The sequence below is a fragment of the Primulina eburnea genome, chromosome 5 (assembly GCF_022965805.1).
Source record: "Primulina eburnea isolate SZY01 chromosome 5, ASM2296580v1, whole genome shotgun sequence".
NCBI lineage: Eukaryota > Viridiplantae > Streptophyta > Magnoliopsida > Lamiales > Gesneriaceae > Primulina > Primulina eburnea.
The window spans coordinates 15,862,584-15,875,282 of NC_133105.1; the positions used below are offsets into that span (position 1 = coordinate 15,862,584).

General features: G+C 39.3%; 1 protein-coding gene and 1 non-coding gene across 2 annotated transcripts; one reads left to right on the forward strand and one right to left on the reverse strand.

Moving 5' to 3' along the window:
• Nucleotides 1-316: 316 nt before the first annotated feature.
• On the reverse strand, nt 317-8,482 carry LOC140831398 (uncharacterized). The gene is made up of 11 exons (XM_073195151.1): nt 6,979-8,482; nt 6,346-6,804; nt 5,986-6,231; nt 5,537-5,862; nt 5,247-5,392; nt 4,278-4,637; nt 1,894-2,029; nt 1,442-1,671; nt 1,291-1,355; nt 566-708; nt 317-376 (listed from the first exon to the last, which is right to left on the reverse strand). The coding sequence occupies exons 1-11, from the start codon at nt 8,480-8,482 to the stop codon at nt 317-319; spliced, it is 3,675 nt and encodes a 1,224-aa protein (XP_073051252.1).
• A 3,716-nt stretch (nt 8,483-12,198) lies between these two features.
• Nucleotides 12,199-12,304, forward strand: LOC140833198 (small nucleolar RNA R71). The gene has a single exon (XR_012118331.1). It is a non-coding gene; the product is annotated as a small nucleolar RNA R71 (small nucleolar RNA).
• Nucleotides 12,305-12,699: the final 395 nt, after the last annotated feature.

Consider the following 12,699-nt stretch of genomic DNA (forward strand, 5'->3'; position numbering starts at 1 on the left):
TTTCTAAATCAAATTCTTGCAACAATAAAATCCACCAAAGTAAGCGTGGCTTTCCATCTTTTTTAGCAAGTAAATATTTCAATGCCGAGTGATCTGTGTAAACAATTACTTTAGACAAAACAAGGTACGAATGAAATTTGTGAAGCGCAAATACTACTGCAAGTAATTCCTTTTCAGTTGTTGCATAATTCAATTGAGGCTCGTCAATGGTCTTACTTGCGTAGTAAATTGTATGAAATACCTTATTTTGACGCTGGCCAAGCACAGCCCCCACTGCAGTATCACTGGCATCGTACATAATCTCAAAGGGCAGATCTCAATCTGGTGCCATCAAGACAGGAGTTGTCACCAAGCCTTCCTTCAAATCCTCGTACGCCTGTAAACAATCAGCATTGAAATCAAAAGGCACATATTTCATAAGTAAGGAAGATATAGGTTTGGCAATTTTTGAAAAATCTTTGATAAACCGCCTATAAAAACCGGTGTGGCCTAGATAACTTCTAACTCCCTTTATTGAGGTTGGTGGTGGTAGGTTCTTTATGACTTCTATTTTAAATTTGTCCACCTCAATCCCTTGTTCTGAAACCTTGTGCCCAAAAACAATTCCTTCTTGCACCATGAAATGACACTTTTCCCAATTCAGAACAAAATTTGTCTCCTCGCACCTCCTCAACAAGGTTCTCAAATTCTGCAAACACTCATCAAACACTGCACCAAAGATAGAAAAGTCATCCATAAATATTTCAAGAAAGGTTTCAATCATGTCATGGAATATAGCAGTCATGCAACATTGAAACGTAGCAGGGGCATTACAAAGGCCAAAAGGCATACAGCGGAAAGCAAAAGTTCCATAAGAACAAGTGAAAGTGGTTTTCTCTTCGTCCTCAGGTGCAATAGTGATTTGATTATACCCGGAATACCCATCTAGAAAACAGTAAAATTCATGCCCCGCTAGTCTCTCCAACATTTGATCAATAAAGGGAAGGGGAAAGTGGTACTTACGGGTGGCATCATTCAACTTCCTATAGTCAATACACACTCGACATCCCGTAACTATCCTAGTGGATATTAATTAATTTTTTGTTCATTTGTGATCGCAGTAATCCCACCTTTTTTCGGCACACACTGAGTAGGACTTACCCATGCACTATCAGATAGAGGATAGATAATACCTGCATCAAGGAGTTTGGTCTCTACTTTTACTACCTCTTGCATCTTTGGATTTAATCTTCTCTGAGGTTGCACAAGAGGTGAGTACTCGTCTTCCATCAAGATCTTGTGCATGCAGACTGATGGGTTGATCCCTTTTATGTCCACCACCTTCCACGCAAAAGCGCTCTTGTGCGCTTTCAAAACTTCCAACAGTTTGTCCTCCATCACATATGTCAAAGCAGCAGAAAAAATGACAGGTAAAGTGTTATTCTCACCTAATTATACGTACTTTAGGTGTTGAGGCAATGGTTTGAGCTCAAGCGTCGGTGGCTCCTCCAGGCTTGACTTCTGAGGGATCAAATCTCTTCGATCTCCTAAGTCCTCTAGTCTCATCCTTATTGACCTCTTCCATGGCTGGTTGGCATTGAAGTATGCCACTATTTCGGCTTTCTCTTCATCCAATTCATCTTCTCTCAGTTCAGTAGTGATAGTGGCTTCCAAAGGTTCTCCAATAGCACCCTGCACATAGTTGGACACAAGAGCATCAAAAACATCAATTCTATAACAACTATCAGAGTGCAGTGTGTGCTTGAGTGCATTAATAACATTGAAAGTGATCTCCTCTTCTCCCACTCTCAATCTCAGCTTCCCTTCTTGCACATCAATTAGGACCTTGCCAGTTGCAAGGAATTATCTCTCCAAAATCAAGGGCATCTCCAAATCCCCCTCCATTTCAAGTACCACAAAATCTGCAGGAAATATGAATTTGCCCACCTTTACCAAGACGGCCTCTATGATCCCTCGCGGGTATTTGACAGATTTGTCTGCTAGTTGCAAGGACATCCTTGTTGGTTTAGGTTCTCCTAATCCAAGCATCCTAAATACAGATAAGGGCATAAGATTAATACTTGCACCAAGATTGTAACACTCGTGACTAAAATGCATTATTAATGCGGAAGCTTTAAAATATATTTGGAGAAAATATGCTAATCAAAAAAAAAAAAATTGGGCAGCATCTCCCCGTAAATAGGACATGCCACATGTCTCAAACAACACATAATACACAAGCAAAAGATTTTCATATACATCAGATACCAGTAAGTAAAGTATCTACACATATTGCCAAAACCAAAGCGCAAAACAAGATTTTCAATGTTTTCCAAACTAGTCAAAAGCTTGACAATAACAAAATAACATCCAATCAAAATCTCCAAAGTTTGGCATATTCCCTTCTCTCGCTTCGACAACTCAGGGATGATCAGTCTTTCTTACATGTGCCTGCATCACATGAACATAACTTGAATGAGTATAAAACTCAGCAAATGGAATCAATAATAACAAGATACATATATATCATTTTATTGTAAAACATAAAAGGGATAGCCTCAATTTCATTTTCTTGAAAACATTATCCATCTCATTTCATAAACGTCGAATCACCATTAATATCATCCGTCAAGAATCATAATACAACAATACATAGGGATGATATTCATTTCATTTATCAACTGAAGAATTGATAGTTCTTATAAGATAGATCATTCATTGCTAACCCTCTTCGTAAAAACGAATCTTATAGGAGGGACACGTACCTCTGCATAAAATGCATCTTATAAGAGAGCACATGTTTTCATCGTTAATTGGCCAATTACATTACGGATTTAGAATTGCCAGAGGCAACACCGCTACTATCACTATCAATCCAATCATTCAATCAAATAAAACTTCATTCAAGCATTTTATCAAACACATTAGAGGCATCTTGAAAAGTTTAACTCCTTTCAATCAAAATGCATATAATTGCACTACCATATATACATATTTACATATATATATATATATATATATATATATATATATATATATAAATATATATATATATATCATGAATGGAATTTGAAAGGAGTTAACATCATAGAATCATCAAAATACATACATATAGGATCATGTGATGCATTGAAGAAATGATTCCACTTACAACACTTGGAGCACTTGTTTTTCTAAATCTTGATGGTGATCCTACAATAATAAACCCAATAACTAACCATCAACACCAAAATAACAACATTAGATGATCATTTAATCCAATACAACAATTACAACCATCATGCCCTAACTTCGTCATTTTCATTAACTCAAGAACAAGAAGAAAAACCACTTACCTTTGTACATCTCACTAAAAAGATGAAGTTCCAACTCCGGATTGAAGATTAATTGCTTGATTGAATAAGAGAAGAAGATGATGATGAAGAACCCTAGCTAAGAATCGATGGAGAAGAGAAATGAGGAGAAGGTAAATGAGAAAAATAAGAGTCCCAACCGATTTAATACCATAAAACACCCAAAACACGCTTTTTGTATGGTGCTGGGCGCTCGGGCGGTCATTTATTACCGCCCTAGTGCGGACCATACTGTCCAAGACCAAAATTTCAGAACCAATGGCGCTCGGGCGGTAGTTTCTTACCGCTCGGGCGCCGCTCTGCGCACAGCCTCCTCAAAGATCGCCTACGAAACGCCTCTTCCCGTCATAATTTGGAAAAATGGTAAACTAAAAAGTTGTAGCTCTATGTCTTATCTTAAATCCCTCCAAATTTCAGATCATTTGGAGGTCTGAGTAAACGGTTATGCTCAATCTCCCAACATGTGTCACTGGAGGAACGACGATACACACGACACACTTCGAGGCGCTTTTGGCTAGTCTTCCACAATGATTTGGACAAAACTCAAAATAAGAAAGTTATAGCCTTATGTCTTATCTTTCTAATGAAAGTGGCCTCACCTCATTTGGATCAATATACAAAACATTAAGCTAAAAACCACAACTATTGCCACAGTTTCATACCGTTTTAGCACTTCTATTACTTATTTGGCTAAATATCAACTTTCTATTCTACCCATACATTCTCGGTTTCATTCTAAATCATTAAATACCATTCATATCACATCTTGAAACCATAAACCATCACCATTACATCACATATCCCCGAACGATTATCATAATAAACCATAAAAGGAATAATGACCATACTTAATCATAATCATTACCTTACATCATATGCATACGAATGTTTGGGCATTACAAATCTCCCCTCCTTAAGAAATTTCGTCCCCGAAATTTCCATTACTGTGCGAATAACTCAGGATATCGCTGCTTCATTTCTTCCTCTGGTTCCAACGTTGCTTCTTCAACCAACTGATTACGCCAAAGAATCTTGTTAATGCCGATCTCCTTATTCCTTAGTACTTTAACCTTGCGATCTAAAATCTGGATTGGTAATTCTTGATAAGTCAAGTTCGGCATCAGATCCAACGCTTCATGTCTGAGAACATGGGAAGGGTTCAAGATGTACTTCCTGATCATTGAGACGTGAAATACATTGTGGACTCTATCCAAATCCGGCGGTAAGGCTAGACGATATGCTCTTTCTCCTATCCTGTCCAGGATTTCAAATGGGCCGATAAATCTTGGGCTCAGCTTTCCTTTCCTGCCAAATCTCATAATCCTTTGAGAGAGGCAATTTTTACAAATACATGATCTCCAACTTCAAATTCCAAAGGCCTTCTTCGGTTATCGGCATAAATTTCTGTCTGGTTTGGGCCGTCCTCATTCTATCCTGGATTAAATAATCACATCAGCTGTCTGTTGAACCAATTCTAGTCCTAACATCTTTCTTTCACCGACCTCATCCCAATTCAACGGTGACCTACATTTTCTGCCATACAATGCCTCGTATGGTGCCATGCCAATCGTTGCCTGATAACTATTGTTATAAGTAAATTCCGCAAGTGGCAATTTAGAATCCCAACTACCAGGAAAATCAATCGTGCAGGCTCGTAGCATATCTTCAAGAATCTGAATCACCCTCTCTGACTGCCCGTCACTCTGAGGATGATAAGCTGTGCTAAAAGCCAACCTGGTGCCCAAGGCTCTGTGCAAGCTCTTCCAAAATTCGGAAGTAAACATCGGGTCACGGTCAGATACAATTGACACAGGGATACCATGAAGTCTCACAATCTCAGCTACATAAGCTTCAGCATACTGGTTCATTGTAAACGTCGTCTTGATTGGAAGAAAATGAGCCGACTTGGTTAACCTGTCAAAAATCACCCAGATGGAGTTGTAACCCTTTGGTGTTCTTGGAAGTCCCGTTACGAAGTCCATGGTGATGTGCTCCCACTTCCACTGAGGTATTGGGAGGGATTGCAAAGTTCCAGCAGGTATTTGATGCTCAATCTTTACCTGCTGACATGTTAGACATTCGGATATGAATTTTGCGATATCAACTTTCATACCTGGCCACCAGTAGAGACGTCGGAGATCCTGATACATCTTGGTGCTACCTGGCTGTATCGAGTATGGCGCGGTATGAGCCTCTATCAAAACATCTCGTCGAATGTCATCACCATTGGGAACACATATCCGACTTCTAAACGTTAACAAATCATCAGTGTTCATCGCAAACTCTGTATTTCCTTTCTCATTAGCTTTAGATCGCAATTTCATCAACTGATTGTCATTAGGTTGCTCCCGTCGTATCCTATCTGTCAACGTATGTCGAATAACCAAAGCTAAAAGTCTAGCGATGGTCCCTTGTTCTACCATAGCGATCTCGCTCCTCTGAAGATCCAATAGCAACGGCTTCTGAATCAATGAGCTCAAAGAAGAAACTGACTTGCAGCTCAAAGCATCTGCAATGACGTTTGCTTTACCTGGGTGGTAGCTAATGGTCACATCATAATCTTTAACAAGTTCTAACCACCTCCTCTGCCGCATATTGAGTTCCTTCTGAGAGAATAGATATTTCAAGCTCTTATGGTCTGTGAAAACTTCACATTTCTCGCCATACAGATAATGCCTCCATATTTTCAATGCAAAGACCAATGCAGCCAACTCAAGATCGTGGGTGGGATAATTCTTTTCGTAATCCTTTAACTGGCGAGAAGCATAAGCGATTACTTTCCCACGCTGCATCAGTACAGCTCCAAGTCCCATCTTTGACGCATCAGTGTAAACAATAAAATCTTCAGTACCACACGGAAGTGCTAGGATAGGGGCTGATGTCAACTTGTCTTTTAACACTTGAAATCCGTGATGGCAATCGTTTGTCCACTCAAACTTCACCGCTTTCCTCGTCAGATTGGTTAATGGCAGGGCTATTTTTGAAAAATTGGCAATAAAACGTCGATAATAACCTGCCAAACCAAGAAAACTACGCACCTCGGAGACTGTCGTAGGAATAGGCCATTTCTTAATAACTTCAATCTTCATGGGATCCACAGCAATGCCTTCTCTCGAAACGATATGGCCCAGAAATGATACTTGCTCTAACCAAAATTCACACTTTTTCAACTTTGCATATAACTGATGTTCCCTTAATAACTGCAATACAGTTCCGAGATGCTCGACATGAAGTTCCCGAATCTTGGAATAAATCAGGATATCGTAAATGAAAACGATAACAAAGCTATCTAAATATGGCTTGAAGACCCGGTTCATTAGGTCCATGAAGACAGACGGAACGTTCGTCAACCCAAATGACATGACTAAGAACCCATAATAGCCGTACCTGGTTCTGAATGCAGTTTTAGGGACATCGGCTTCCCTAACTTTCAGCTGATAATAACCAGAACGCGGGTCGATCTTTGAAAACACTGTCGCTCCCTATAGCCGATCAAAGAGATCATCAATCCTCGGCAATGGATATTTATTCTTGATCGTGGCTTTGTTGATCTCTCTGTAATCAATGCACAACCGCAAAGATCCATCTTTCTTTTTGACAAATAAAACCGGAGCTCCCCACGGAGAAGAACTCGGACGAATAAAACCTTTGTCTAATAGATCTTGCAACTGATTCTTCATCTCCTTCATTTCAGTCGGGGCCATTCGGTAAGGAGCTTTTGAAATCGGAGCAGTACCTGAAACCAAGTCAATCACAAACTCAACTTCACGGTCAGGTGGCAATCCAGGCACATCATCCGCAAATACGTCACGAAAATCCCGAACTACCTCAATCTCATTCAACTCAATCTCCATCTCAGTATTCAAACCTATCACAGCAGCTAAAAGCCCATGACACCCCTTTGATAACATTTCATGAGCTTTGAGACAAGAAATATAAGGAGTGTCAAGCAAAATACCTGAACTCTGGAAAATCCCGCTATCATCAACTTCTGCAGGAAATCGCACTGTTTTAGCCACGCAGTCAATAACGGCACGATATGACGATAGCCAGTCCATTCCCAAAGTAACATAAAACGCCACAATGGGAATAATAATAAGATCAGCAAAATTGATTTTCTCATTTACTTGCACTGTACAACCTTTAAGAATACTAGAAGGCCATAATTCGTCTCCCAACGGCAACAAAATACTATAGTGGAGGGGTTCAAAAGATGGAACAACATTCAAAGAGCGCAAGAAAATTTCAGACATAAAGGAATGCGTAGCACCAGTGTCAATCAATGTAACAGCGGCCTTGCCTGAAATTAAGATAGTACCTGACATAACAGAAGAATCAGGATTTGCGCCTTCTTTGGTCATAGTGAAGATTCTGCCTTGAACCCTATCTTTCCCTTTCTCACCTTTCACTGGACAATTTTTGATAACATGTCCAACACCTCCACAACGAAAGCATCGATTACTTCCAACCAAGCACTCACCTGTATGCATTTTGCCACATTTTGGACATACAGGTCGATCATATGTAGGCGGTGGCATAGGAGCTTTGGGTCGATGCTCCTCTTTTTCTTTGCCTCTGAACTTGCCCTTACCTTTCCATCCGGAACCTTGGCCTTTAGTAGAAAAATCTTGGCGCTTCAATTGTCTTTCTCTTTCAATTTCCTTCTCGTCCTGCTCGGCCATCCTTGCTTTTTCAACAATCTCTTTATATGAAGCAGCTTTAGACATTCGAACGTCTCTTTTAATTTCAGCCCGGACACCTCTAAGAAAATGCTCGCCCTTTTCGATGTCATTGCTGGCCAGATATAAGGCAAACTGACACCCCTCTTCGAATTTGAGAATATACTCTTGCATTGACATATTTCCTTGCTTCAGTTCTAGAAATTCCTTCACTTTCTGACTTCGAACATCTCGAGGAAAATATTTGTCGTAGAATAAATCTTTAAACTCCTGCCACTTGAGTGCCGAGACATTAACAGATATCTTGGTGGCGTCCCACCAAGTCCTCGCCGTCTTGGTCAGTAGAAAAATGGCACAACTAACTCGATCTATATCTTGAAACTGAAGATAATCATATATAGCCTCCACAGCTTTGACCCATTCCAAGGCGACCATGGGATCAGTGCTACCATCAAATTCTGGTGGCTTCATCTTACGAAATCTTTCGAATGTGCCTTCACTACTGGGTTCGGGCCTCACTTTCTCTCTCTCTCTCTCCCTCGCCCTGCATTCTGCAATCGCAAGAGCTGCTGGATTTGCTCGCCGTGTACTTTGGCCTGTTCTTTCAGTAACTTGCTAAATTCACCAACCACTCTAGATGATGAACTATCCTCCCCTTCTGGTGCTTTACGCTTAGGCGGCATGATCCTATGATAAATATCAGTTTAAAACCATTTCCATACATAACATATCATAATTATTGAGGCTACACATCCATATTATATCAAATGATGCAGGTACATACATACCAAATTGTCGACAGCAGTCATATGCCAAATCATTGGTCCGAAAATCTCGGCTCTGATACCACTAAATGTAACACTCGTGACTAAAATCCATAATTAATGCGGAAGCTTTAAAATATATTTGGAGAAAATATGTTAATAAAAAAAATTGGGCAGCATCTCCCCGTAAATAGGACATGCCACATGTCTCAAACAACACATAATACACAAGCAAAAGATTTTCATATACATCAGATACCAGTAAGTAAAGTATCTACACATATTGCCAAAACCAAAGCGCAAAACAAGATTTTCAATGTTTTCCAAACTAGTCAAAAGCTTGACAATAACAAAATAACATCCAATCAAAATCTCCAAAGTTTGGCATATTCCCTTCTCTCGCTTCGACAACTCAGGGATGATCAGTCTTTCTTACCTGTGCCTGCATCACATGAACATAACTGGAATAAGTATAACACTCAGCAAATGGAATCAATACTAACAAGATACATATATATCATTTTATTGTAAAACATAAAAGGGATAGCCTCAATTTCATTTTCTTGAAAACATTATCCATCCCATTTCATAAACGTCGAATCACCATTAATATCATCCGTAAAGAATCATAATACAACAATACATAGGGATGATATTCATTTCATTGATCAACTGAAGAATTGATAGTTCTTATAAGATAGTTCATTCATTGCTAACCCTCTTCGTAAAAACGAATCTTATAGGAGGGACACGTACCTCTGCATAAAATGCATCTTATAAGAGAGCACATGTTTTCATTGTTAATTGGCCAATTACATTGCGGATTTAGAATTGCCAGAGGCAACACCTCTACGATCACTATCAATCCAATCATTCAATCAAATAAAACTTCATTCAAGCATTTTATCAAACACATTAGAGGCATCTTGAAAAGTTTAACTCCTTTCAATCAAAATGCATATAATTGCACTACCATATATACATATTTACATATATATATATATATATATATATATATATATATATATATATATATATATATATATATATATATCATGAATGGAATTTGAAAGGAGTTAACATCATAGAATCATCAAAATACATACATATAGGATCATGTGATGCATTGAAGAAATGATTCCACTTACAACACTTGGAGCACTTGTTTTCCTAAATCTTGATGGTGATCCTACAATAATAAACCCAATAACTAACCATCAACACCAAAATAACAACATTAGATGATCGTTTAATCCAATACAACAATCACAACCATCATGCCCTAACTTCGTCATCTTCATTAACTCAAGAACAAGAAGAAAAACCACTTACCTTTGTCCCTCTCACTAAAAAGATGAAGTTCCAACTCCGGATTGAAGATTAATTGCTTGATTGAATAAGAGAAGAAGAAGATGATGAAGAACCCTAGCTAAGAATCGATGGAGAAGAGAAATGAGGAGAAGGGAAATGAGAAAAATGATAGTCCCAACCGATTTTATACCTTAAAACACCCAAAACACGCTTTTTGTATTGTGCTGGGTGCTCGGGCGGTCATATATTACCGCCCTAGCGCGGACCATACTGTCCCAGACCAAAATTTCAGAACCAATGGCGCTCGGGCGGTAGTTTCTTACCGCTCGGGCGCCGCTCTGCGCACAGCCTCCTCAAAGATCGCCTCTGAAACGCCTCTTCCCATCATAATTTGGAAATATGGTAAACTAAAGAGTTGTAGCTCTATGTCTTATCTTGAATCCCTCCAAATTTCAGATCATTTGGAAGTCTGAGTAAAAGGTTATGCTCAATCTCCCAACATGTGTCACTGGAGGAACGACAATACACACGACACACTTCGGGGTGCTTTTGGCTAGTCTTGCACAATGATTTGGACAAAACTCAAAATAAGAAAGTTATAGCCTTATGTCTTATCTTTCTAATGAAAGTGGACTCACCTCATTTGGATCAATATACAAAACATTAAGCTAAAAACCACAACTATTGCCACAGTTTCATACCGTTTTAGCACTTCTATTACTTATTTGGCTAAATATCAACTTTCTATTCTACCCATACATTCTCGGTTTCATTCTAAATCATTCAATGCCATTCATATCACATCTTGAAACTATAAACCATCACCATTATATCACATATCCCCGAACGATTATCATAATAAACCATAAAAGGAATAATGACCATACTTAATCATAATCATTACCTTACATCATATGCATACGAATGTTTGGGCGTTACAAAGATCACATAAAGCCTTGTGAAAAACGACATCACCAATCATGAAAGGAATAGAAAAACTCTCTGGGTCTTTTAGTTTCGGTGGGATTTTGTTTTGCACCAAAGCAGAGCAATTTTCCGTTAAGTTCACCGTCATGTGATCCTCCAAATTCCTCTTATTAGCTAATATGTCTTTCAAAAATTTAGCATAACTAGGCATTTGCATCAAAGCATTGGCAAAAGGAATATTGATATGCAATTTTTTAAATACCTCAAGAAACTTACCGAATTGTGCCTCTAGTTTTGCTTTTTTCCGTGCTGCAGGAAAAGGGGGAGGTATAACAATTTTAGATTGTGCAGTGGGTGCTGGTGTAGAGTTAAAATGATTACCTTTAGATGTCTCAGTCAGTTTATCATGTGCTTGAGTTTTTTCTGTTCCTCTGGCCTCTAAGATATTTCCACTCTTCAACTCGATGGCCTTCACTTGCTCTTTTGGATTGATCTCTGTGTTACTTGGCAATGTGCCCGGCTCTCTATTTGTATCATCTTTGCCAATTGTCCAATCTGATTCTCTAGCCCCTTTATTGACGCATCTTGATTTTGGAGTCTAGTACATCATCTCCTCTAAGTTGAACTTTTCTTCTCTATGAGGGTCAGATGTGTACATCGGTTGTTTCCCATATTGTTGTCCTCCTTGTGGTCAATTCTGACTGATTTGACCACCCCATGAGAATTTGGGATGTTGCCTTCATCCAGGATTGTATGTGTTTGAGTACGGGTCATTCCTTGGATGGTTTTGGACTCCCACTTGATTCACAGGTGCCCCTTCTGGCACATAAAAAAGACCACTGTCTTGACAGTCCTTAACATAGTGTTCTCCTCCGCATTTTTCACAAAATATCTCTTGCAGACGCATAGCCGTCCACCCATATTCAAACCATCCAGTTTCCTGTTCAAGACATCAAGTTGTGCAGTAATAGCGGAAAGGTCAGTTACATGGTGAACTCCTGCACTCCTTCGCTGGTTGTTCCTTTCAGATTGAGGATGATAGCTGCTAGCAGCCATCTCCTCCAATAACTCGTATCCTTCCTCAGCAGTTTTCTCAAGAGGTTTCCACACGTAGCAGCATCTATCATAGTACGATCAGGATTAAGCAAGCCATAGTAAAATGTTTGAACAACTAACCCAAGTGACACTACGTGATGAGGGCATCTTCGTAATAGATCCTTTAATCGCTCCCATGCCTCATATAAATATTCCTGCTCAAACTGAGCAAAAGTGGTGATGTCTGCCCGCAGCTTCATGGTCTTAGATGGAGGAAGGTATTTAATGAGAAACGCTTTCGCCATGTCCTTCCATGTGGTGATCAAACCTATAAACAAACAATTCAACCATGCTTTAGCTTTATCACGTAAGGAGAAAGGAAATAAACGCAATCTAACAGCATCATCAGAAACTCCAAAAGTATCGCAAATTGCGAGAAAATCAGCGATGTGCGTGTTTGGGTCATCTACTGCAGATCCTTTAAATTGGACTGTGTTCTGAATAATCTGAATTATAGCTGGTTTGATTTCGAAGTGGTTTGCCCGCACAATAGGCCTCACAATACTGGGGCGTGCTCCATCCAAAGAGGGTTGGGCATACTCCAGCATTGTTATGCGGCACGGCATCTCAATATGTCTATCTTCACGATGT

Coding starts and splice junctions, on each gene's coding strand:
- LOC140831398 (XM_073195151.1), bottom strand. CDS start 8,482: ATGAAGCCACCAGAATTTGATGGTAGCACTGATCCCATGGTCGCCTTG. Junction 5,863..5,985: donor TTATCTGTATGGCGAGAAAT/GTGAAGTTTTCA, acceptor GCTACCACCCAG/GTAAAGCAAACGTCATTGCA. Junction 4,638..5,246: donor ATCTGGGTGATTTTTGACAG/GTTAACCAAGTC, acceptor GAGATTTGGCAG/GAAAGGAAAGCTGAGCCCAA.